Raw genomic sequence first — 23,702 nt, 5'->3', positions numbered from 1 at the left:
TTTGCACCGCTCTGCCCTGAATTCCAACTTATCGGGTTATATCTTTTAACGTGAGTAGGGCAACCTCAAATCTTAACAACCTTAAGATCGGATTTCTTTTCTTTTCACATCTTAACAACTTAAAGATACTACCGACTTAATTGAAACTCTAAGGCATATCCCTAGAATGAGATGGGTAGGTCGGTGAAGCTCATCTTGGACCGCACCATGTCTAACAATGTAGGATTCCTCCTTTCAGATACATTATTGAGCTGAGGTGTATAAGGATGTGTCTATTGGGATAGAATCTCATGGTCCTATAACAATTACGAAACATATTAACATGGAAATCCATAATAATATACATGAAATCCTATAATAATTACGAAACATATTAACACAGAAGCGTACCTGATGAATCCATCTGAGTATTTTGGTTTAATTGGTGAATTAGACTTCCAATTGCTTAGTATCTCGAAGAACTTTTTATTTCTCTTTGACGGGTGAAGAGAAATCTGAAAAATTGATACTACAATCGGGGACCACAACCCTATTTATAGAAATGCCCCAAGATGTTTCATATTCCTAACTTGCCTCGTTATAAAGTCAGGATGTTTCATATTCCTAACTTGTTTCATCATTAAGTTAAAAATATAACTGATGGTATCCACACAATTAATTTTCATAATAACTATACCACTTATCTAAATAATTTTATTTTAATTAGATCACTTTAATTTTGACTAATCAAAATAATGATTTAACATATTTAATTATACATGTGTGATCCTAAAAATTCTAACATGGATCTTACGCACCAATGAGTTTGACAGTTGACAAGAAGGTGACAAGGATGCTAGTGAAAATACTAGATAATAGGTAGGAGTAGAGGAAATGTCCACTAAGTAGGATAATAGGTAGGAGTAGAGGAAATATCCACCAAGTATATAACAATGAAGGATAGCTGAAAAAGCTAATCGGACACAAGAAGAGATTGATTATATGAACAAAGTAAAGTAAATCTAGTATAAATGACTCGCTCTAAGAGATCAATAGAGAAGAGCCATGTGTCTTTATCTTTGGTGCAATGATAAAATTCAAAAGTGAGAAGCAAAAACTAATAATCTTAAAACAACAATAAGGAGAGTGAGGAAGAGAAATGACAATAGTTATATCAGGAAGATAATGAAGAAAATGAGTCTTGCTTAAAACAAGAATGCTTTGAAGAATTTATTATAATAAGGAAATATATATTTATACATTATAAAAAAAATTAATCATATGTTTAAATCATATATTTAAATTTATGATTATTATTAAATCATAAATTAATTAAAGATTAGAATATATAAAAATATAAAATTATTATACTATATTTATTTTTCTATTTATCTATTATCATGGTCATTTATAAAAAATAATAGTCACCAAAAGGCTGTGCCATCTTTCCACCATTTAGGTAAGTGGAACATTTAAAATTAATTTCGACTTCTGAGTTTGAATTAAATCGTGCACTCAAAGAAGACCGTGATGATAGTATATAAGCTGTACGAGAACTGCGTAGGGGAACACGTCTCCGCCGCCCCACCGCACCTTCCACGTGACTCGCCCAAGTCAAAGCGGGTCCCGCGTCACTCCCATTGCCACGCGTCGATCGACTACCACGCGGGTCGCCCGCGTCGGCGTGTCGACGGTGACCATGTGGCAATGCGACCCGTCCAACACGATGGTCACTCACGCCGCCCCAGATTTTCACCTCCACGTGTTCCCTCCTCATTCGCCGCCAAACCATCTCCGTGATAACCCTATCTCGAGGTCAAAGTTGAGGTCAGATCAAGCGGATGAAAGGAGCCTCCTTCGGGTGCTGACAGTGAAAGTAAAGGGTTAATGGTCTCCATTAACTCTTAGATTCTTCGGTGCATTCCACAGTGTTATGGAATCTTCGTGCGCGTTTTGGATGGTTCAGCGGATTACACCTTCTTGAACAGAGCGCTCCTTCTTAAGCCATCTGCTGAGTGCTGCTTAGGCAGTCTTTATCTGGATTTCCACCTTTGATGTTTGATAGCTCTACTCCATGCATCGAAGGAAGAGATCGTGAGGCATTGTTGTACTCTGTGGTCTTGTAAGATGGCACTCATGTTGTTGCCGGCGATCGCGCCTGCAGATATATCTGTTGGCCTTGGATTTACTGAAGCGGTTCGACAAGGAGATCGGTCACTGGGAAAGGTCTTTACGCCGAGACGAAGGCGGAGATGGAGTCTGCAATCACTCTATGCTGATTCGAAGTACGCATGCGTGGAGTTTGAGCCGGAGAACACCATGGGTTTGCCGCCTCCATTATCGAGCCTGGTGACCAGCGCAGCAGCAGCAGCAGCAGAGGCTGCAGTCTCTTTGGAGCAGAAGGTTTACGATGTGATTCTGAAGCAGTCATCCCTGGTGAAGAAGAAGCCGGCGTGAACTACTGCTCTCGATGTGAAGCCGGACTTGGCGATCCCTGGATCTTTGAGCTTGCTGAAGGAGGCTTATGACAGGTGTGGAGAAGTCTGTGCAGAGTACGCCAAGACCTTTTAGCTGGGTTAGCTCTCATACCAATTACTTGATCATATACATTTTTTGGTCTGCATGACAAATCATGAAGAGATGGTCTTGATTCTTCAGACATGAAATTTTCATGCATCTTTGTAGGAACACTGCTCCTGACTCCTGAGAGGAGGAGAGCAATCTGGGAAATATATGGTAAATTCTTGATAGAATTACTAGCTCTAATAAGTTTAAGTTTCATTACACGCGACTGAACTGAACTGCTAAGTGACGCAATCATGTTTCAGTGTGGTACAGAAGAACAGATGAGCTTGTGGATGGGCCAAATGCTTCCCATATCACACCAACAGCGTTGGGCAGGTGGGAGTCGAGGCTGGAGGATGTCTTTGCAGGCTGCCCATATGACATGCTCGATGCAGCTCTTTCTGATACTGTCTCGAAGTACCCTGTTGATATCCAGGCATGTCTCCAACCCATATAGAAGTGCATCGACTGTGTGCATATGCATCAGTTTCGTTGGTGCTTGACGGTAACAGTGTTCTTGTTTCCAGTTGCAGCCGTTCAGGGACATGATCGAAGGAATGCGAATCAATTTGAACATGCCAAGATATCAGAACTTCGACGAACTCTATCTTTATTGCTATTACGTCGCGGGAACTGTTGGACTGATGAGCGTCCCTGTCATGGGAAGCGCTCCTGAGTCGAAGGCGACGGCAGAGAGCGTTTACAGGGCTGCTTTGGCTTTGGGCATCGCCAACCAGCTCACTAACATACACGGGGACGTCGGCGAAGAGCGAGTCATGATCCACCAGCCTCTCTTCTCTCTGCATGCGTTCAACTCACGGGTGATTTATCGATCAGTGCTAGAAGAGGAAGGATCTATCTGCCGCAGGTTGAGCTGGCTCGGTTTGGGCTGTCCGACGACGAGATTTTCGACGGCAAGGTGACGGACAAATGGAGGAGCTTCATGAAGAACCAGATTAAGAGGGCGAGGATGTTCTTCAGAGCAGCAGAAGATGGTGTGAGCGAGCTCAATCAAGCCAGTAGATGGCTGGTAAGATCGATGTGTTTCATTGATTTCATTACTGTCATAGCGATGAACTATTTGCCATTACCCGATGCAAGGTTTGGGCTTCTCTGCTGTTGCATCAGCAGATCCTCGACGAGATCGAAGCGAATGACTACAACAACTTCACGAAGCGCGCTTCTGCGAGCAAAGCAAAGAAGCTGATGGCTCTGCCGGTGGCGTTGGGTAGATCGCTCGTCACGCCATCTTCTCTAAGGCAGTCAAGCTCAGCAAAGACACGATTAGAAGGAAACCTGTGTCATTGGATCGAACCACCCACATCAGAGAAGAAAATGTTGTAATCTTCCATCTTGTTGATGGGTACATACAATCACGCAAGTGAATTTATGTACGTCAATGCGAAACGCATGTTTGGTTGCGGGTCTCATTTGGATTCAGTATATTCTTGTTTATTTGATGTAGCAATGCCACAAGGGGAGTCAATTCAACAGTTGGATAAGATTAATGTTGGAGAACGTTCTTCATCATTTATTTTTTAGAAAAATAAAATAAAAAACTAGGCTAAAAAATAGCCCCGCCGACAAATCCAAAATGCAATGCCAAGTGTGCATATGTTTATGGTTATAAATATGTTTTCGTACGACATGGCAGATCGCGGTCAATGTTTGGAGACGTTGTGCTCTGCGCCACTCGAAACACATCCAATTTCTAAGTGTCTAGACTTCATCTTGGTGTCGAGCAATGGCAATGATCCTCAATTTCTTTGTCACGAGATATATCGGAGAAATCGCAGACTTCGTTGAGAGAGAGGTATGCGAGGTTCTCGGCGTGAAGAAGGAGATCGAAACGCTTCACCGGAGGCTGGAAACCATCAAAGGTTATCTTCAAGATGCAGATCGGAAGAGGCATGACAGTGCCGCCACCGATGCCTGGGTGAGGAAGCTGAAAGATGTCATGTACGACGCCGACGACGTTATGGATCTCTGCATGATGGAAGGTGGAAGATTGTTGGAGGCTCCGCGATCCGCCTCCGCAGTAAGCTCTCCTCTCCGCTTTGTTTCTTCCTGCTTTCGGTGCGCCAAATACCGCCATGAAATCGCAGGCAGAATCAGAGCACTTGACGATCGGCTGAAGAAGATGGCAGAGGATAACGCCATAATATCTACACTGCAGCTCACAATCCAAGTGCCCCAAATCTACGAAACAGTCTCACACGCGACATCTCACTTGGAAGTCAAGGGGGACATTGTCGGGGCACAAATCGAGATTGCCGCAGAGAATCTCATCGGTCGCATACTCGAGGAAGACCAACAAAAGTGTCGTGTTTTTGGGATTGTTGGGATGGGTGGAATCGGTAAGACCACTCTGGCACGTAAAATCTTCAACGATGAAAGGATCGAAGATAACTTTCCCATCAGAAAATGGTTGTACGTCCCCAAAAATTATTCCGACACCGATCTGCTCAAGGAGCTAATTAGGTGTGTACCAGAAAGATCCGAAGGAGGTGAACCTAAAGCCGAAACCTTTAAGGGGGAAAGTAGAGCAGAGTTGGAACCTAAACTCGCATCTCTTCTCACGAGCAATTTCTTTCTCGTATTGGATGATGTATGGAGTGCAAATGTTTGGACAGATTTGCTCAGGACACCAATAATTACAGGAGAAGCTAGCAGTACGATCTTAGTCACCACGAGAACAGTGAACGTGGCAAAAATCATGAAGTGCAGATACACCCACCCGGTGGAGAAAATGGATGAAGAGAGTGGATGGAAATTGCTTCGAAAGATAGTGTTTGAAGCTGGGGAGGAGGCCGAGATCGCTGGGTTGGAAGATACAGGTACCAGAATAGTCGAAATGTGCGACGGCCTTCCTCTTGCAATCAAGGCCATGGGAGGTGTTCTAAGTCCCAAGGAAAAAACCAAAGCAGAGTGGGAAAACGTCCTCCGAAGTGATGCATGGAGCATGAACAGCACTGACAAAGAATTACCGAGGGCTTTGCACTTGAGCTACGAGGACTTACCACCTCATCTGAAACAATGCTTTCTCTACTGCTCTCTGTACCCTGAGAAAAGCGACCTGTACTACAAGGAAATTGTTCGGCTTTGGGTAGCCGAAGGCCTTATTCTAAAACAAGGAGATCGGTTGGTGGAAGACATAGCCGAGGAGTACTATCGGGAACTGGTTTGCAGGAGCCTTCTGCAAGTGAATCCATCTTACGCAGATCACAGTTACTTCTCGATGCATGATCTTTACCGGACTCTCGGTGCAAATTTGATGCAAGAAGAAGGCATTTCTATCGTTCATGGTCGAACGTTCACCACAAACACCAACACGAAGATTCGAAGGCTGTCGGTGTCCAAAATGGGGCGTAGATTAGAGCTGCCTGATGAAGTTATGAGACACAAGTGTTTGAGGACTTTAATTCTTGCGGACTCCTTCAACACCCTGACGATCGAGGAGAATTTGCTCAGAAGTCTACCACATCTGCGAGTGTTGGATCTGAGTAATACATCAATAGAGGGAATTCCAGATTTCATAGGGGATCTGTTGCATCTGAGATACCTGAATCTTAATGGAACAAGCGTACAAGAGATACCGGAATCCATAGGCCGCCTTGCGAACCTCCAAACTTTGAATGTCTCTGAGTGCGAAAGCTTGCGCAAGCTTCCCATGGCCATCACCAGGCTGCACAATCTGAGATGTCTTCATATGGAGCAAACTCCACTGACTCACATACCGAAAGGGATCAGGAAGCTGGACAAAGTAAACAACCTTCAAGGATTCGTCGTCGGCCATGAGGACCCGACGAAGCCGGGACAGGGGTGTGCCTTGGAGGAGCTGCAGTCTCTTTGCAAGCTAAGCTGTCTGAGCATATCCAGTCTGGAGAGGGCGGTAGCGGGCGCATCCGTGCTTGCGGAGAAACCTTTTCTTAAGGAGCTAACTTTAGGTTGGACGCCGCCGGCAGGCGGGGAAGATGAAGACGAGGACGACGGAGATGCGGATGATGGTGAGGACAGAGAAGACGAGGATGACAAAGGAGATAACACCCGGGTCGAAGGAGCAACATGGAGCGAGGAGCAAATCCAGGGAGCCGAGAAGATATGCAATGAACTCTCTCCACCATCGAGTCTACAAGATCTTGCCTTGGAACAATTCCCTGGTCGGCAATTCCCGAGCTGGATGATGTCAACCTCACTCGGCGAATTGTTCCCTGACCTGTTGTACTTGGAGCTCTCCGACTGCCCGTCGTGCATGGAGCTGCCCCCTCTGGGCACGTTGCCCAAGCTGAAGTTTCTCAATATCAGCGGGGCGAAAGCCCTCAAAACAATCGGGCCCGAGTTCGTCGGTCACAGCTCGCTGGCGTTTCCCAAACTCGAGACCTTGCAATTCATCAACATGCCTAAATGGGAAGAATGGTCATTAGGCTGGGCGGAGGAAGCCGGCAATGGAACGCAGCTGAAGCTGCTTCCCAATTTGAAGAATTGTCTCCTCAAGGACTGCCCGAAGCTGAAAGCTCTCCCACAAGGCCTGTCCTATGTTACCAACCTCAAGGGGCTGTCCCTGCGGCAAACTTACGAGCTGAGAGAGATCACCAATCTCCCCTTGGCTGACAAGCTCGAGGTCACAAATAACATGATGCTGAGTAGAATATCCGACCTCTCCGCGGTGAAGTACCTGAAGGTGTACTACGACTGCCCGAGTCTGGAGAACGTCGAGAACCTCAACTCACTGCGCCACCTGTTCGTGAAATGTCCACCGACGATGACGCACCTTCCGCCCTGGTTGTCGGGCCTTATCGATGAGCGGCAAAGCGCTCCGGCGGCTCAGTGGAGCTTCCGCAAGTTCGAGTTGCAATGCAATTTAGTGCTGCTGAAGAGCTGCCTCAGGGGCCACCAGAATTGGCATATCATTCAGCGGATTCCAAATGTCAAGATCCAAACATTTTCTGGGAGTGAATACATACGGTATGTCAAGGATACGGACATGTACGATACTAATGTGTTGCAATCTTAATTAATCTTTTTGATTATTGCATGTACAATGATGGAAGAAATTGTGCACCAATGTGAAATCCAATTACTTACGAGGAAGCATTGCATGATGCTTACTGCATATCTACTTCTGTAATATTGTAAAATTTATAGATTTATTATTATAGTTAGTATATATAAATTGAGCTCGTTGGCATATAAGACGTGGAAACTCAAAATGAAAACAATAGTCATTCAAACTATCAACAAACTCAATATGAAAGTAATATAGAATATTTTAGATATTTAATTTTGTTATTTTTTAAAAAATTCTCTGATACTTGTATAATTAATAGTAAACTCAAGTGTAGTAGAAGGATGGTAAAAGAAGGATATATGTGTAATGAATATGCATGAGTATGCTGTTTTAAAAGGGCAATTCCTCCCTCCCAAAGCTTTATGTTATCACTTTTTTGTATGGGTTAATTACATATTAGTTATCTCTTTAGTATCTCAAACCTTAAACTTCAAAAATTATATTTAAATCCTTATGGTTATAAAAATAAAAATATTTAATCATATTTAGCTTTGCCAACGAAAGATATAATGCATAACAACACATAACAAGAAAACAATGAGCAAAAATATAATTTTAATTGTGGTAGTGGATGGTGGTGCCATTGGTGGTTGTTATAGTGGTAGTCGGCGAAAACGACGTGGTGATCGACGTTGTTGATATCGATATGAACATCGATGATGAGGAGGAAGAGCGGTGAAGCATCTACATCAATGCCGGAGGAGGAACAGGAGGGAGGTGAGGCATCTATGTCAGCGCCACACCGCTTTGCCTCCCATTCCTCCTCCGACATTGCTCTGCATTTGCATCAACACTAGAGGAGGAAGAGGAGGCAAGTGAGGCATCTATGTCAACGTTGTGCTCTAATTCTCAAACGATCGCTTCGTCTAGTGGCACAATGGATTTGAGGAGGGGGTAATGGAGGACGAGAAGAAGGGAGAGGTTGTGAGTGAGCTTGCGAAGAGATGTGCCTACTTTGAGCTCTTGACATTTAGCTAGTGCTTGAATGATGCATATGACCCTGCCACAACAATGTGGTCGTAGACCTGCTTCCGGATTAGCTTTGCCCATGACTAAAGGGGATTTGATTGAATAACGAGGATTGATCACCACACAAAAGGGAGGGATTTGATTGAAGAGTATAAATCTAATGATGGGAGAGATAACAAACCCTTATCCTCCTTCCCGCTCATTGTGTCTATCGCCGTTATCTTTTTTATTCTCTCCCCTACCACCATGGCGTCGAATGTGAGCAAGAATGAGGATGAGGGTTTGTTGTCTCTCCCACCATCAGATCTATAATCTTCAGGCCTTCATTTTGTGCGATGATCAGTTCTTACTATCAAATTGGATCCCCTCCAATCGTGGGTGAAGCTAATCTAAAAGTAGGTTGGCGACTACATCGTTGTGGCCGAGGTATATGCGTCGTTCGTGTATCGACTAAAGCTTAAGAGTTCAAAGAAAGCGGCTCTTTGTCGAGCTCGCTTGCAACCTCTTCCTCGTCGCCATCCACCACCCCTTTCTTGAACTACTGTATCACTATTCTAAGCGATCGTATGAGGATTTGAGTATAGTGTCGATGCAAATGCCTCACCTGCCTCCTATTCCTCCTCCAACATTAACATCAATGCCTCACCTCCCTCCTCTTCCTCCTTTGGCGTCGACGTTGATGCATCATCGCTTTGCCTCCTTTTTTTCTCGCCGTTGATGTTCGGAGCAACATTGGTCGTCGTTATCATCGACTACTGCTACAACGGCCACCCCACGACGCCATCATCTAGTACCATCATTAAAATTACTTTTTTTCTATTATTTTTGTGTCATTCATGCATATATTGTCATGTGTTGTATCTTCCGTCGATAAAGTCAACGACGTTAGAGTAAATGAGGTTAAATATTTCACTTTTATAACTATAAAAATTTTAATATAAATTTTATAAATCTAGAGACTGAGATGCTAAAGTTGTCTTACTATAGGGGATAATATGTAATTAGCAATCTTTTTGTAGAGTGTTTTTTTTATTTATTTCTATAGAACGTCCCTTATTTTCTAAGAGATGAGATTACCCATAGCCTCTGCCTCGTTAGACACTATCTTCATCTTGTTCTGAGGCCTTATCGTCCTTGTCCATCACTCTCACCCTTGTTGTTGGGAGAGATAGGTAAGGGAGAGAGCAAACGAACATGAGCGATGTTGGAGAGGAGAGAGTTATTTTTATCGAACGATGAGATGACAATGTGGATGAAGGTGATAGTGTCTTCAGGATAAAAGCGATTATATGAGATGACGATGCAAAGGCAACATGTGATAGTAAAGGGCAGAAATAATCATAACGAGACAGACACAGACAGAGATAGTGATCGATGAGACGAAGATCAGAAAGAATTTTATTTTATTTTAAATAAGAGCAATATATGTGAATAAACAAAAAAAAAGAAAAAAAAGTGAAAACACGAGTGTTTTAAGGGAATTTGCCTTTTTAAACCTTCGGAAGCATTGATATATAAACCCTCCTTATTTCCCTTATATTTCATTTTGGGTTTGTGATTGGGCGGGCATTTAACGATGGCTATCGTCTGGCGTGCGTTCTTTGCGGGGTTATCCTCTTTCTTCACCTCTCTTCCATCGACTCCTCCATGGCCTCCTTCGTCTCTCCGTCTCCTCCCCCCACGCACTCCCCTCTCTCCTTTCGCGTCCGCTCCATCCCATCTCCTTCTCTCTTCCTCCTCCATTCCCTTCCCTTGGGTCCTCGTCTCCGCTCTGCCGCGCTGATGCTTCATGCCAAGATCCGGGCAGGCCCCGCTAGGGCAGCTGCCGATGATCCCAAGGCCGGGGTGGCCGTCTACAAGCCGAGATCCTATGAAGTCCTCGTCTCCGACGCCGCTCGGTCCCTCGTGTGTGCTGTCGACGATGGCAAGACCCGTCTCGAGATCGATTTCCCGTATGTCTAATGCACAGCTGACATCTCCCAGTTCATTATAAGATTAAATCAAAGTAAAGATTTACTTAAAGAACCTCTTAGCGAGATGCTGATTAGAAAACCAGCGATTATAGTTTTGCTTTGCGGGAAGTATTCTAGTGTTGCGTTTCTTTTAGAACGACTATGTAGTTGATTGATCCTTCTTCTCTAACACCTTTTTTGTTTCTTCATGTTTTACTTGGATAAACAGGCCCTTGCCAAGCAGCATTTCGTCTTATAAGGTATGAATATTCTGAGATTTGAATACATTTTGCTCTATGTTTCTTTTTTATTGTTCGAGACCTTGAACTGAAAATTGTTGATTGGAAATCAATTAATTGAAGAAAAATATTCTTCTAGCTATAGTCTATAAAGTTCATGATTTAACTTGTAAAGTAGATCAGCTAGGGGAACTAAAGCCTTGTAAGCACCGGTGTCTACCATCATCAGAGGCACCTTTTAGGCTCACCCCAAAAAAGCAAAACCATGTAGACTTAACCAAAGCAGACAATTTCTCATGAGGCCTTGTGCTCACGCCGATGACGACAAATGATGATTTATCATCTGAAAATTAATTAATTGAAGAAAAATATTCTTCTAGCTGTAGTCTACAAAGTTCGTGATTAACTTGTAAAGTAGATCAGCTTATTTAGAATGAAAGAAAATTTATATCTTTTCCACTCGTCTTATAGACCATCTATTATCGAGCATAGCAATTGATGGATTATTTATACTTGTGCATGCATAATGTTGTATAGATAAAATGTCATGTTTTTTAGTATGATATTTATGCTTTAAAAGTGAAAATAAGACATAGCATTACATATGTGCCAATAAAAATCAATACTAATTTTGAAGTTAAAGAATTGCAATTGGTTACTTGCATATTATTGTTGAGCTATGCTTACTTTAAACAGTTGGGAATTAAGTCTTGTTGCATTCATCCAAGCCTGCACTATCATTTCTGTTTTTGAGGACAAAGGTTTTCTAGCTATGACTTGGTTTCATAAGATTCTAGATATAGCGTAAAGATTCCATGCAATACATGAAACTAGAAGGCAGAAAATTTCTGGTTACCATGGTAAAGATTCATGTCATAGGTTAGATTCTTGTGGATTTGTGCAAAGTGATGACTTTATCAAATTTCTTTGTTATTCAGGGAAATTCAGACGAGTTTATTGATGCAAACATCCAACTTGTGCTTGCTGTAGCCAGGAAACTCCAGGAGATGAAGGGGACCAGGACTTGCATTGTGAGTTTGATTACATGTTGTTTCTTTATTTGTTTTGATCGTATTAACTTTGTCTTTAGAATGTGTGCTAAGTGCATCTCTATTTCAAATTTTGTATCTCAATGTTCATTTGTAATCTCTGATTCATGTTAATGTCATCGAAGTGTTTGCTATATGGATCATGTTGTTTCATGCCTTGGATTACCATTTTATTAATCATGCTCCCTTATGTAATGACTATAATTCCTAGATTATGTAATACTTATAATTGTCCATCACTATAACTGACAATTCTAATGTGTTCTCCAATCATCCCCATACCTTCATGTCCTCACCTTTGCCTGTTGAAAAGAATGTTTTTTTTCCAATAATTATCTTGCCACTCCGCCCCACTAATGTACCAGATTCAATTCTGGTGCATGACTCAAATTATCATTATGGTCATACAGAACAATGTATGTCCATGGCTCACACATGATTAGCATATGTCTTGGCAGATTCTCTCTTTTGAAGAACGTTTCCAACATACTAATCCATATAATTGGGTTTAAGTTTTTGAATACCATCAATTAGTTCTTACATGTAGCGTTGGAAGAAGGTTTCTGTTTGTTACTGGAATTGTCTAATAAAGATTATAATAATAGAAAGCAACTTTTGATGGAATTCAGGTGTTTCCTGACCAGCCAGAAAAGCGCAGGGCTTCTCAGTTGTTTCGGGCAGCTCTTGATACAGTATGATGTTTTTATTTGTTATTCCTACCTGTTGGCAGCAAATCTAACAATGTACCATGTTACAAGTACTTTGCTTTAAGGATTTCTACTCTTAACATGTGTCATTCTTGTTTTGCATATCAGATTGGTAGTGTAACCTTTGGGTCACTAGATGACATTCCCAGTGGGCCTGTCACAAGTTTCTTCAAATCCATAAGAAATACATTGGATTTTGACTTCAATGATGATACTGAAGGTTAGCTTTTTTAATTACAGACTTAAAAATTGCAGGGGAAATGTCATTTTATTTATCCATATATATCAACTACGTGACCATTCTATTTCCAGAGGTGGTAACCAATGCTTGCCAAGCCCATACACTACTGTGGTTGTCCTTTGTCTCTTGAGAAAAGATGTCACCTTTGTAGTTTTGTTCTTGTGCAAGTGATGTAACATTATGCCTGTGCTCTCAATTAAACTATAGATCATTGAAAGTTGATACTGGGAAGAACTTGTGAAGCATTATATAATTGTATTATGTTTAATTTACAGATCCATGCAGAAGAAAAAATTAGCTTCAGGTAAATTATTTATGGACTACTTTTGTGCTCATCATGATTGCTTACTTGCTTATAAGATACTTCAAACATGTAAGATTTAAGTTTGCTGCTCTACTTTATAGGTGCAGAATCTACTTTCAAACTGGATTAATATGCTTGTATCCTAGTAGGTCTAGTTGTGAATCTGTCTTTGCTTTTCTGTAAACATATTTGGTTCGTATGCAATTTAAGCCCTGTACGCCAAGGCCCTTTTTTTTTTTTTGCCAAACCCCACTATTATAGGAACCACTGCTTGGTGCCAAATTTTAAAATCTATTTTCCTGTGAATTGATGGTTATTCTAGCTTGACAATGGAGATTTATGAAAGAAACAGTGATCGCATTTGGTTAGCCATTTAGTTCAATTAGTGGTGTCAAATACAAACTAAAGTGTTCTGACTCATGTACATAACCTCTTCTTCCTTGAGTTACATGGATTTTAGGATAAGTCAGTTTTCCATGTTGTGGACTTCCTGGTTGTTTTTGTTCTGTAACTAGCAGCATCAATTTATAGGAAGTAGGAACTTGCAGGGTCATTTTAATTGAAACCTACAAGCCAAGTAGCTTAAACATGTGTCATTCATATCCTGTAGAAGCTGATCATCTTACTCGTGAGTGCAGCTAGTTTGGAGTCTAGCGAACCACCAGCTTTATACATTTTTATCAACTGTAGCACACGTGATCTTTCTGCTATAGAGAAGTATGTGGTATGCTATCTGTTCCTGAAGGAACCTCTCTTTTAAATTGATTATTTTAATCTCCTTTAAATTTGACTATATTTTCTATACTGTTCCCTGCTGCTAATATTCGTATAGAGGCTTACTTAATGTGTGAATTTCAAATAACCTGAGTTTTAGATGGACACAGATACTTGATTAATTAATGTTGATAGCATCGAAAAAAATAATTAACAAAAGTACCATGTGACTTCTGCTATTATTTAATTACAAAATGACCTCCATCACAGCTATAAATGACCACAAGAAGTTTCTCAACAAAAAAAAGCAAGTGATGTGCTAAAGAGCAAATATGGCAGGATGAGGATGAGAGGCAGATGAAGAGAGGAGGACCACTTTTGACTGCAAGTGAGGAGGAAGGGGTGAGAAAGAAGAAGAGAGATGAAAAAGAACAGGAATAAGAGGAGCAAGGGGAATCTACTATCTGTGTGGTCATTTATTTTTTCAGATATGCCCAAACCAAACTTACTGGTTTACAGTTACAAGAACAAATTGACTAACTTTTTTTTTCTGTGAAACAAGTCTAAAAAAGCAGTGAACTTATTCTTGTATGATATGCAACAGAACCTAGTATCTCTTTGGCAGTGGAGATAAATTATCTTTACTGAAATGAAAATGGTATAATTATGGCATAAGATACTAATTCCCAGTTGGATGTGCTCTTTCGAGTTTTACTATTCCTATCCTCTGACATACATTAGCTGTTCTGGAGCAATTTTTACAGCTTTGATCCTTTGCAGGAAAAGTATGCTGCATCTGTCCCAGCGCTTCTTTTCAATCTTGAACTAGATACATTACGGTGTGCCTGTTTTATAGCTTTTACCAGCAGACCAATGTTCATAGCTTGTCAATTTGGTTATCTTAATCCACTATTTCTAATTTTGCAGTTCTGACTTGGGTCTTTTGGGTTTTCCAACCAAAGATTTGCATTATAGGTTTCTTTCTCAATTTGTTCCTGTGTTCTATATTCGAACAAGAGAATATTCAAAGGTATATGTTACCTTATTTGTTAGTCAACTTATTTAAGTTATATTAATCTGTTTGGTTTTCTTTGCATTGAAGACAGTTCCAGTTGCTCCTTTCATAGTGAATTACAGTGGCGCTGTGTTCCGTCAATACCCAGGTAAGAAGATGATGTGCCAATTGTATTATATGAACTAGCTTGCCAATGCAAGAGCACTCCAGCGTAGTGTTTATTTACGCTTTCCTGTATATAATGATATCTAGATTAACATTGTTTGTGTAATCTTTACTACACCCATATAGACTGAAAGCACGTGGTTTGTAAGATAGTAACTTCAAAATTCAGAATAGTAGTATGTTTTTTTCTTTGCCACTTAATTAATGGCACATACTAAGATGGTTTATGGTCAACATGTTTTTCTTGTAGTTTTAGTTTCTAAAATATTATTTCTAACAACTGAATGTTGAAAACTCGCATTCTAACTGAAAACAGAGAAAATTGTGTTTTCTAGGATGTTAATGTGTGGCCCGATGAGGGGCCTGCAATGGGGCTGTCAAATTAGAGGGCATAGTTTATAACTTGGTGCTGAATTAAAGGATAGTCAAAAGTTACTGTTCTAACAATCAAGATCTCCGCCACCAAATTTCACAGTTACTGCAGTAAAAATATGCAGCTCTGTACCCAGCAGTAACATATGATAAAGAAGCCATTTTATTAATATATTGATGAAAGGTTTATAATGGCCCAGACACTGGTTGGTTTGGGCCTCATATTAAACTAATTTGGCCAGGACTTGTAAGCCAGGCCTGATAAAAGAGAAGGCTAGCATCACCAGATCTTTTCCGCAGTTAGGTGGGAGGAAGGGAGGTACAAAGGAATGAGGGATCAGGAAACAATAGTAAGGCGGAGAAAGGGAGGTACAAGGCAGGAGAGGAAATTGAGGTCATTGGGAAAGAGAAAGAAAAGGACAAGGATTTTCTTTTTAGTAAAACTCACCACATACAAGGCATCAAAAGATCCAGGGACACCTCTATTACAAATAAGTAATGACCCACTTTCTTGTGAACTTAATAAATAAATGCGGGATCCAGAGTCAATGTCTCATTTCACATTTAGTTACAAGCCAATCAAAACTCCACAGAAAAGAGATATACTAAAAGTTCAAGAAAGAAGGTTTGTTTCTGGTTGTCAGGCAGTTAATAACAGCAAATAGATTGGTTATTTTACACATCGAACTGTTTAAAAATGCAGCATAATGCATGAGGCCTGCAATTGTAGGGTTTGCGGAGGATCAATCTATATGACCTTACACGAGTAGGGAAAAGGGTTTAACAACTCGAACTCAGCTCACCAAGACCATAAAATTAGCAAACTTAATGTGACACTAAGGTTCTCCCTCAAACAACTAGCTGTTTAATCTAACTAAATTAGACTTTATATGGGCTTAAATATACTAGGCTAAGTTGTCTCAGCAATCGACTCCATAGGCAAGTATATTGTAATGCCCTCGATTTAGTTCACATCGAAAGTGGACTAAAGACTAAGATTGATTGGTCTGATGGGTGTACTACTTATAACTTGGGCTTAAGCGTTTTGAGCCAATGGTTCAAGCTCAATAAAGTTAATAAGTCCGTTATCCCATTAGGTCAAATCGTGACAATTGATATCAGAGTCAACGGGGATATGGTGAGAGGCTCGAGTAGGAGAGGACTATTGTGGACAAACGGAGCCAGAGAGTATGCCACGACATGGAGTCATATCTACGACATGGAGTCATATCTGGGTTATGTCTCACATGAACCATGCTAGGGTCAAATTATGGGCTCTTTTGGGCCTTCTGTTGGGCCTTGATGGGGACATCAAGCCCATAAACGAGGGAGATTGTAATGCATTGAGTCTTACATCAGAAGTAGACTAAGACTAAGATTAACTTATAGGATTTGATGGGTGTACACTATTAAATTGAGTTTAAACATTTTAGTCAGTTGTTGAAGCTCAATAAATTTAGCAAGCCACTTATCCCATCAGGAAGGGTTGTGACAAGTGTTGGCTCAAACTAATTCCGATTTGTGACTTTCAATAAACCACTAAGGGCCTCAAAAGCTAATGCAGTTGTGCCTCAAGATATTATTGGTGGCAACCTCAAACGGTGATGCTGCCAGTAATTATGCTATATGGATAGTTTCTGCAATTGTTAAAAATGTGTTGCTAATAAAATTTCTGTTATCACCTGATGACAAGTCATCTATATATCCTTCCCCTGTTAGATTCAGTCGACAATTTGAAATGTTAATTTTTAGTAAAATAGACCAGAAATGTCACTCTTTGACTTTTATTATTACATAACTTGACAATGATTTGGCCTCCATGAGCAGTTATGGGGGATACTTGAAGTAATTGAGGGGAGTATAACATGAGAAGTAGCATAGTTTTGGCCTATGTTATTTTGGCTTCAGAAGGATCAGCATTTTCTTAATTATTATAAAGCTGGAAATCTAACATAAGACACACACACACACACACACACACACACACACACACACATATATATATATATATATATATATATATCCAGTCACAAAATTTTGTTTTCTGATTTCTATTTTCTTCATAATAATAGGTTTGTAGGAGCAGGGAAAGAAAGAAAACCATAATATTGATAAATCAACAACCATTAGTATTGTTGTTTTCTGCAAGAAGCTACATCAGCTTGTTGGCTCCATTATGTTGCTATTTGTGCAGGACCTTGGCAAGTGATGCTTAAACAGGCTGACGGCTCCTATGCTTGTGTTGCAGAAAGTGCTACTCGTTTTACTCTGGGAGAGGTTTTTTTCCATGATTCTTATAAACCATTGAATTTTTTTATGTTTTTTACTGTGTTTCATTTTTAATGTTTAGGCTAAAGAAGAACTTCTACGGGTTCTTGGCCTGCAAGAGGAACAAGGGAGCTCGCTGGAATTCCTGAGAAGGGGTTACAAGGTTCTTAGCAATAATTTTTTCTTAGCTATAACAAAGGCAATCCACAAAGTAGTGCACTCACCTCTGAGCCAGATACAACTAACAAAAACATTGCATAATCATTTCACTCTACAGTATGATGCTCTGGATATAGCTTGACATGCTTAACTTCAAGCAAACTATCTAATTATTAATTTTTTTTTAATTGTTATATCCATTGAATCACACATCTTCATATTCTGAAGTTCAGACATTGGCGATCAGCCAAGTAGGTTTGCCTGCAGCTCATAGGCTAATTGAGGCATTTTAATATGGTATAGAATCTGTAGATACCCCTCAACTTACTTTTGGTGCTCACCATGTGAACAAAAAATCACAGCTCATTTTCTCTTATTCACCTCATATTCCAGAATTCCTATACACGTGATAAAATCTTGTAATTTTCCCTGTATTCTGCATCTCATGTGAAAGAACATAGTGCACTATGAGGGGAAGAAGTTTTATAAGTTGATGATCAATTACAAATATATTATTATGATTCCAGCGAGACAAGCAAAATCTAGATAATAATTGTGACGTTGTGATTTTCTTTTGCAAACTTTTAGCTCTCCTCATATGGGAGGCTATAGTGGTGGGACTGTGTGTGCATTGATCTGTTGCTGATTTATGCCTCTGATGCTCCCGGACATAAATTGGGGAGCAAAGGCTGACAGCAATCTGAGTGCAAGATGGTTTTGATGGATGTTCGAGTCTTAATTATCATCAATATGTGATCTTCCATCTCCACATAAGTTAATCATAAGATATCTCGGCCGGGCATCCGGTCACTATGTTATCTAGATGTTGAGCATTTATATAGTCTTTTTTGCTTTGTATGATCTGTTCTGCACTTGTCAATGCAGAACGCCACATGGTGGGAAGAGAACACTGATTTGGAGTTGTCTTCTGCCTGGCGGAGTTGAAAACGAATATACCTGCACCTTTGACCATGCTCGTTTTCTGATGGACCTGGAGATGATTTGGTGGTGACCTCCAAAATGACTGGAGTTCCAGGGTCAGCTGCATCATTTGGGAGCAGGAAGAGATACCACATAGTCATTCTTTATCGGTCGCCTTGCTCATGGCACGGCAAATACACAGTGTGAAGGGTTATCACGATAATTGTTATATAAGAAGTTTGAAAATGTGCGAAAACATTGAACTTCTGTGCATTGATCCATTTGTTTTATATTGGGTTGTTCCCCAGTCTTGGATATATATTTAGCCATGTTTCAATGTTTCTAAGAGTACAAGAACAGTAGACGGTAATGTTTTTTGGGCCCAATGGTTTTACCTCGGTTGCTGTTGGAAGATCTAAAGCAGTGTGAAGTATAGTCTCTTCGTTTACATTCGACAATATTCCGGTGAAGTCAAATTGTTCAGTATGATCACACAAACATGTCATTTCTTTGCTTCATCTGTCTGTTGTCGATGCTATCCACTTTACTGACATCTTTCATCCAATTTGGACAGAAATAGCGAGAAGTAAGCAGATGGGAATGCAAAGAACTCGACTTTTATTTCCAGTTGACAAAAAGATGGAGAGCTATGTGAAGAATCTGAAAGGGGAACTGAGTTGCTCCACACGGACCAGGAGAACTGTGCCGCCAACACCACCACCACTTCCACTTCCTCTATCCGTTCATAAAGTAAGCCAAAACTGACATCTATTCGTTACACTTGCAAAAGTGTGACTGCTCTTTTTTTCCTTCCTTTATATTCTTCGAAACACTGCACATGTGATAGATACACAAAAATTAAAATTATTCTAGTAGATACACAACAGACTTTTGAGTTTCAGATTGGATTAACTCAAGAAAAAGTTTTTTATTTAAAGAATTCAAAAAGGGTGTCGAACCATGTGAACTTTGCGTTTACTATTTTTTATTATAATTTATTATTGATATTTTTATGAGTATTGTTTTGGTACCACGGTCTTCTTTCACCCTACACTTTGCCCTCTTGATCAGGTTTCTCCTGGCCACCAGTGGTCATCTCTTGAGCTAATCCTTTTCGCTTAGCGATCGATAACTGCATGTTTTTGTTTCAGCTCTACTGTGCATTAAAGGAGAGTGGGATGAAAAGAAGAAGAATGTGGCGAAGCTGTAGCACGCATGGCATGGGAGCGGGATATTTGTTGGCTTCGGCCACACCACCATCATCATCACCATCACCTTGTGTGCTCCTCCGTCGTAGGCAAGTTTTGGTTAGCCTTTGCGGCTTGTAGTGGGTTGGAATCCTGGGAGCCCAATCCCAGCTTCTGCCCCTTGTTTTCCTTTCTTTTAATGCTCGAGAGGGCCCACCCAATCAAAGGATAGGATTCTCCTATTATGCATGTCTCTACTGAAACAATGAACACTCCCACTTCTCTCAGCGTCCAGCTTGGCCAAGGTGTAGGCTACCTGCTCACTGTTAAGCGTGGCTGTCGCTTGTGCGCTTCGTATTAGTGTCGAAGTTGATCGTATCTCTATGTCACATAGTAGAGCCGATGTAGCTCACTTTATGAAGATGATCAGATTTCGAAACTCCGATGTTGGAGGAGATGGATGCCTCTTCAATGCCTTCTTGTCACTCCATCAATTTATTCAACATCTCATACGACAGATGAAAATATAGTTTTGGATCGATAATCATATATATATATATATATATATATATATATATATATATATATATATATATATATATATATATATATATATATATATATATATATATATATATGTAGGGACCAGGAAACATTTATAGCTCTGTAGAGCCGTAAAGATCCACCACAGTAATAATTATTGAATATGCATAATTAATTATCTAAACACCAATCTCAAGGCAATAAGTACTTCAATCTCTCTCTCTCTCTCTCTGTATATATATATAAAGCGCTCACACTCGCTCTAACTCAACAACTCTTTCACACGCAATGCGTTCTCTGGCGAAGTTTCTCCAGTCCTCCGAACCGCTGCGGCAGGCGGAATCGCCTGCACCCCTACTTACCGTTGACTCCGACGTCGTCGTCATCCTCGCCGCGCTCCTCTGCGCCGTCATCTGCGTCGTAGGCCTCGCCCTCATCGCCCGCTGCTCCTGCTCCTCCGCCTCCGCCTCCGCCGCTGCACCCGCTCCGTCCTCGCCGCCCAGTAAGGGGCTGAAGAAGAAGGTTCTCCGAGCGCTTTCGACGCTTTCCTTCGACTCGTCCGCAGCCGTGGCCGGCTGCGTCCAGCTGGTCGACTGCGCCATCTGTCTCGCCGAGTTCGCCGACGGCGATGAGGTCCGCGTCCTCCCGCAGTGCGGGCACGGGTTCCACGCCGGGTGCGTCGACACGTGGCTCCTGTCCCACTCGTCCTGCCCCTCCTGCCGCCGGGTCCTGGTGGTCCCCGCCCCGCCATCGCGGTGCGGCGCGAACTCCTCCGAGACCGTTCGCGCCCCCGACGCCAAGGCGGCCGAGTGCGGCAGCGTCAGCACGGTCTCGCCCTGAAACACTTCCCCTCTCTGTGGTGCGAAGCAGGTGTTTGTTGTTATGCCTCTTAACCTTTCGTCGAGAAGTAGCTTTAATTCTTTGCTGATATGTGCATATGTATGTATTTATGTAAGGCTTACAATTGCTGATGGAAACCAAGTTTGTGCCATCAGACTTTATTGGAAGCAGAAGAACTACTAGTAGACTGGAGTTTGGTCTATCACCATTGCCTGCAGTGGAGTTGTTGGGTTCACATGTTTCCACAAAAGACTGCCTTCTCTTTCCGAATTGCTTTCATTTACCTTCCCTTTTCTTTTAATTTGCCTTTGTTTGCTTTCTTTTTTGTGTTGAAAACAAGAAAGCAGAAATGTTTGTCTAACACAAATTCTCTTTTTATAAATGTGATGAGAGATGTGTAATTTTAGGATAATTGAGGCAGGATTGCAGTGTAATCAACTACAAAAGAAATAGAAGATTTTTTTCTTTTTGGAAAAGAATGAGAACATGAAATAAAAACAGAAGCAATGAGAGAGAGAGACTTTACTTTGTGGATGCGATTCTACTCCAAAGTTGAGTACGTCCCCAAATTAGCGTCTCATTATTGGGTTCATCAAATCTTATTTCACTTGTAGACAATACGAATAGACATCACAATGCCAAATTTGGGTAGGCATGTTTCACAAGATTTGAACCTGAATCTATACGGTAACTTTCACTTTAACAGAAGAGGTAGAGTGGTCTTCAGCGAGATACTTTTGTGGTTAAAGCACTGTATATATAGCCAAAAGTGACTTCCAATTCTGCAAAAGAAAAACAATTTTAGTAAATGACATAAAATTAATATTTTTAATAATTAAAAATATAAACTGGGGATCCACCATACGATACTAATGCAAATACTTTACCGGTAAATGTAATATAAAAGATAGACTTCGTAAGTTTTGGATGATCGCACTATCACGGATAAAGCCGTAAACAGGGCATCCTATATAATGCTCGTGTATGTCTATGTTTTTCGATTTTTATTCATGTTTTGCATAACATGTAAAAAAGCATACAATAAGTTTGATAATATTATTTTAATTGACTTTTGTGGTCGTTTTAAGCTGGTAAACGTAAGTTGCATGCAGTCACCATGCAAAGGCAAAATTACATAGTAATAGGCTATTAGTCATTTTAGGGGTTTTCTAGCTCTGCAGAGTGGTGTGAAGTATCAACCAGTACAACACCCAAGAGCTACCCGGGTGGCACATGACTGGATGGGCCTTTGAGGTAGTGTCTAGAGTTGATTCTCTATCTTGCTTCGTAATAATGTCATGCGAGCACTTGTGGAGACTTTTGGCCATAGTAAACCATTAGACCCTTTGTCATGCAAATATTCAGAGATTAAAAACTCTATGTTCATAATTTACATTATTTTTTAAGTGTTCGTTGAAAATAGCTATTTATGGATCCTAAGTTAAATGCTTTTTCTAACTCATCTTATCTTTTATAGGTCCTTAAGGGACCATAAGAGGTTTTAGAGAGGTTGACTGTTTGTAGACGGGCATATAAGGGTGTCATATAACTTAAGCAAAATCAGTTAAATTTGTGACATATGGTATCAAAGCAAGACAAGCATACTTAGAAACACTTGGTATGTAAATGTAGAAGATATAACAAGGTTGTGTTAAGGGTAGTCAGCACGGAGGATCGTTTGGGGGAAATGGGCATTAAGATGTAGGGAAAAGAGTTTATCAAAGGAGCGAGCATTCGAGATTGACATTTCGATGAATGGCCAACCCTTATAGCAAGAGGTACCATGAGGACAAGCGAGCTGTAAAGAATGTGTAGTGTATAAAAGTTATGATAGTTGAGTTTGAGCTATGGCTCGACGTTAGAAACCAAACTTAACGATGCTCAATGCAAGTGGGGTGCTTGGTAAATGATGTGATTGTGTAAGGTGAGATGGGTTGCCCAGCAATCGAAAGAGTTAGGCAAAGCTCACAAAGTAAGGGGATTTGCTAACTCAAAGAATTTGGTACTCATGCAAAGGCTTATATGTAAACGATGGATTATTTCTAGCCATCTCAAGGCGACCGAAACTCAGCGTCATGGAGCATTGAGACTTTTTCTTTGGCATGGGAAGGATACGTCAATAGAAGGCTGAAGTGGGTAGCAAGTTTAGCAATAGGGGTTGTATTAACGAAGTGTCACCAATTGTGCATTCGTGGGGGCAAAATAGTGCATAATTTATTCAGCAATGCAAAGTAATCCAAAGGGATTATGACCTTTGAAACTTCTAGAGGGAAGGATGTGAAGAAAAAAGTTACTCCAACAAGGTATATATCTAGGAGAGATAAGTCTCGATTCTCTAAAGAGAGAATCATATGCAACATACTACACATGTTGAGGAGGAGGTATACCTCAAGACAAAAACTTCATAAAGCTCAATGGACCGAGCCAACGGCGAAGAGTCATTGC

General features: G+C 40.8%; 3 protein-coding genes and 1 pseudogene across 5 annotated transcripts; all 4 read left to right on the top strand.

The window, feature by feature from the left end:
* Positions 1-1,908: 1,908 nt before the first annotated feature.
* LOC135652191 (phytoene synthase 2, chloroplastic-like) lies at positions 1,909-4,106 on the top strand (annotated as a pseudogene).
* Positions 4,107-4,216: 110 nt separating this feature from the next.
* On the top strand, positions 4,217-7,574 carry LOC135652500 (putative disease resistance protein RGA3). Of its 2 annotated transcripts, XM_065173466.1 has the most exons (2): positions 4,449-4,582; positions 4,650-7,574. In XM_065173466.1, exon 2 carries the CDS (start codon positions 4,685-4,687, stop codon positions 7,556-7,558), a length of 2,874 nt encoding a protein of 957 aa, XP_065029538.1. In that variant the 5' UTR covers positions 4,449-4,582; positions 4,650-4,684; the 3' UTR covers positions 7,559-7,574. The 2 variants fall into 2 exon arrangements, with proteins under 2 accessions (XP_065029537.1, XP_065029538.1); XM_065173465.1 differs by having other exon boundaries at positions 4,217-7,574.
* Positions 7,575-10,131: 2,557 nt separating this feature from the next.
* LOC135653141 (protein LPA3-like) lies at positions 10,132-18,977 on the top strand. Of its 2 annotated transcripts, XM_065174685.1 has the most exons (12): positions 10,132-10,533; positions 10,763-10,793; positions 11,711-11,803; positions 12,451-12,513; positions 12,637-12,748; positions 13,712-13,797; positions 14,568-14,626; positions 14,715-14,817; positions 14,890-14,950; positions 17,534-17,616; positions 17,690-17,770; positions 18,652-18,977. In XM_065174685.1, exons 1-12 carry the CDS (start codon positions 10,229-10,231, stop codon positions 18,709-18,711), a joined length of 1,137 nt encoding a protein of 378 aa, XP_065030757.1. In that variant the 5' UTR covers positions 10,132-10,228; the 3' UTR covers positions 18,712-18,977. The 2 variants fall into 2 exon arrangements, with proteins under 2 accessions (XP_065030757.1, XP_065030758.1); XM_065174686.1 differs by lacking the exon at positions 14,568-14,626 and having other exon boundaries at positions 13,712-13,790.
* Positions 18,978-20,684: 1,707 nt separating this feature from the next.
* On the top strand, positions 20,685-21,551 carry LOC103970630 (RING-H2 finger protein ATL8-like). The gene is made up of 2 exons (XM_009384477.3): positions 20,685-21,287; positions 21,374-21,551. The coding sequence occupies exon 1, from the start codon at positions 20,706-20,708 to the stop codon at positions 21,255-21,257; it is 552 nt and encodes a 183-aa protein (XP_009382752.2). The 5' UTR covers positions 20,685-20,705; the 3' UTR covers positions 21,258-21,287; positions 21,374-21,551.
* Positions 21,552-23,702: the final 2,151 nt, after the last annotated feature.

The sequence above is a fragment of the Musa acuminata genome, chromosome BXJ3-11 (assembly GCF_036884655.1).
Source record: "Musa acuminata AAA Group cultivar baxijiao chromosome BXJ3-11, Cavendish_Baxijiao_AAA, whole genome shotgun sequence".
In the NCBI taxonomy this organism is placed as follows: Eukaryota; Viridiplantae; Streptophyta; class Magnoliopsida; order Zingiberales; family Musaceae; genus Musa; species Musa acuminata.
Note: the sequence above shows the minus strand (reverse complement) of the source record. Positions and strands in the feature narration are given on the sequence as shown.

Excerpts from the sequence above, each read along its gene's own strand:
- LOC135652500 (XM_065173465.1), top strand. The coding sequence starts at position 4,289 with ATGGCAATGATCCTCAATTTCTTTGTCACGAGATATATCGGAGAAATC.
- LOC135653141 (XM_065174685.1), top strand. The coding sequence starts at position 10,229 with ATGGCCTCCTTCGTCTCTCCGTCTCCTCCCCCCACGCACTCCCCTCTC. Across the intron at positions 13,798-14,567 it reads CTGCTATAGAGAAGTATGTG|GAAAAGTATGCTGCATCTGT; the intron begins GTATGCTATCTG and ends GATCCTTTGCAG. Across the intron at positions 17,617-17,689 it reads CTCGTTTTACTCTGGGAGAG|GCTAAAGAAGAACTTCTACG; the intron begins GTTTTTTTCCAT and ends TTTAATGTTTAG.
- LOC103970630 (XM_009384477.3), top strand. The coding sequence starts at position 20,706 with ATGCGTTCTCTGGCGAAGTTTCTCCAGTCCTCCGAACCGCTGCGGCAG.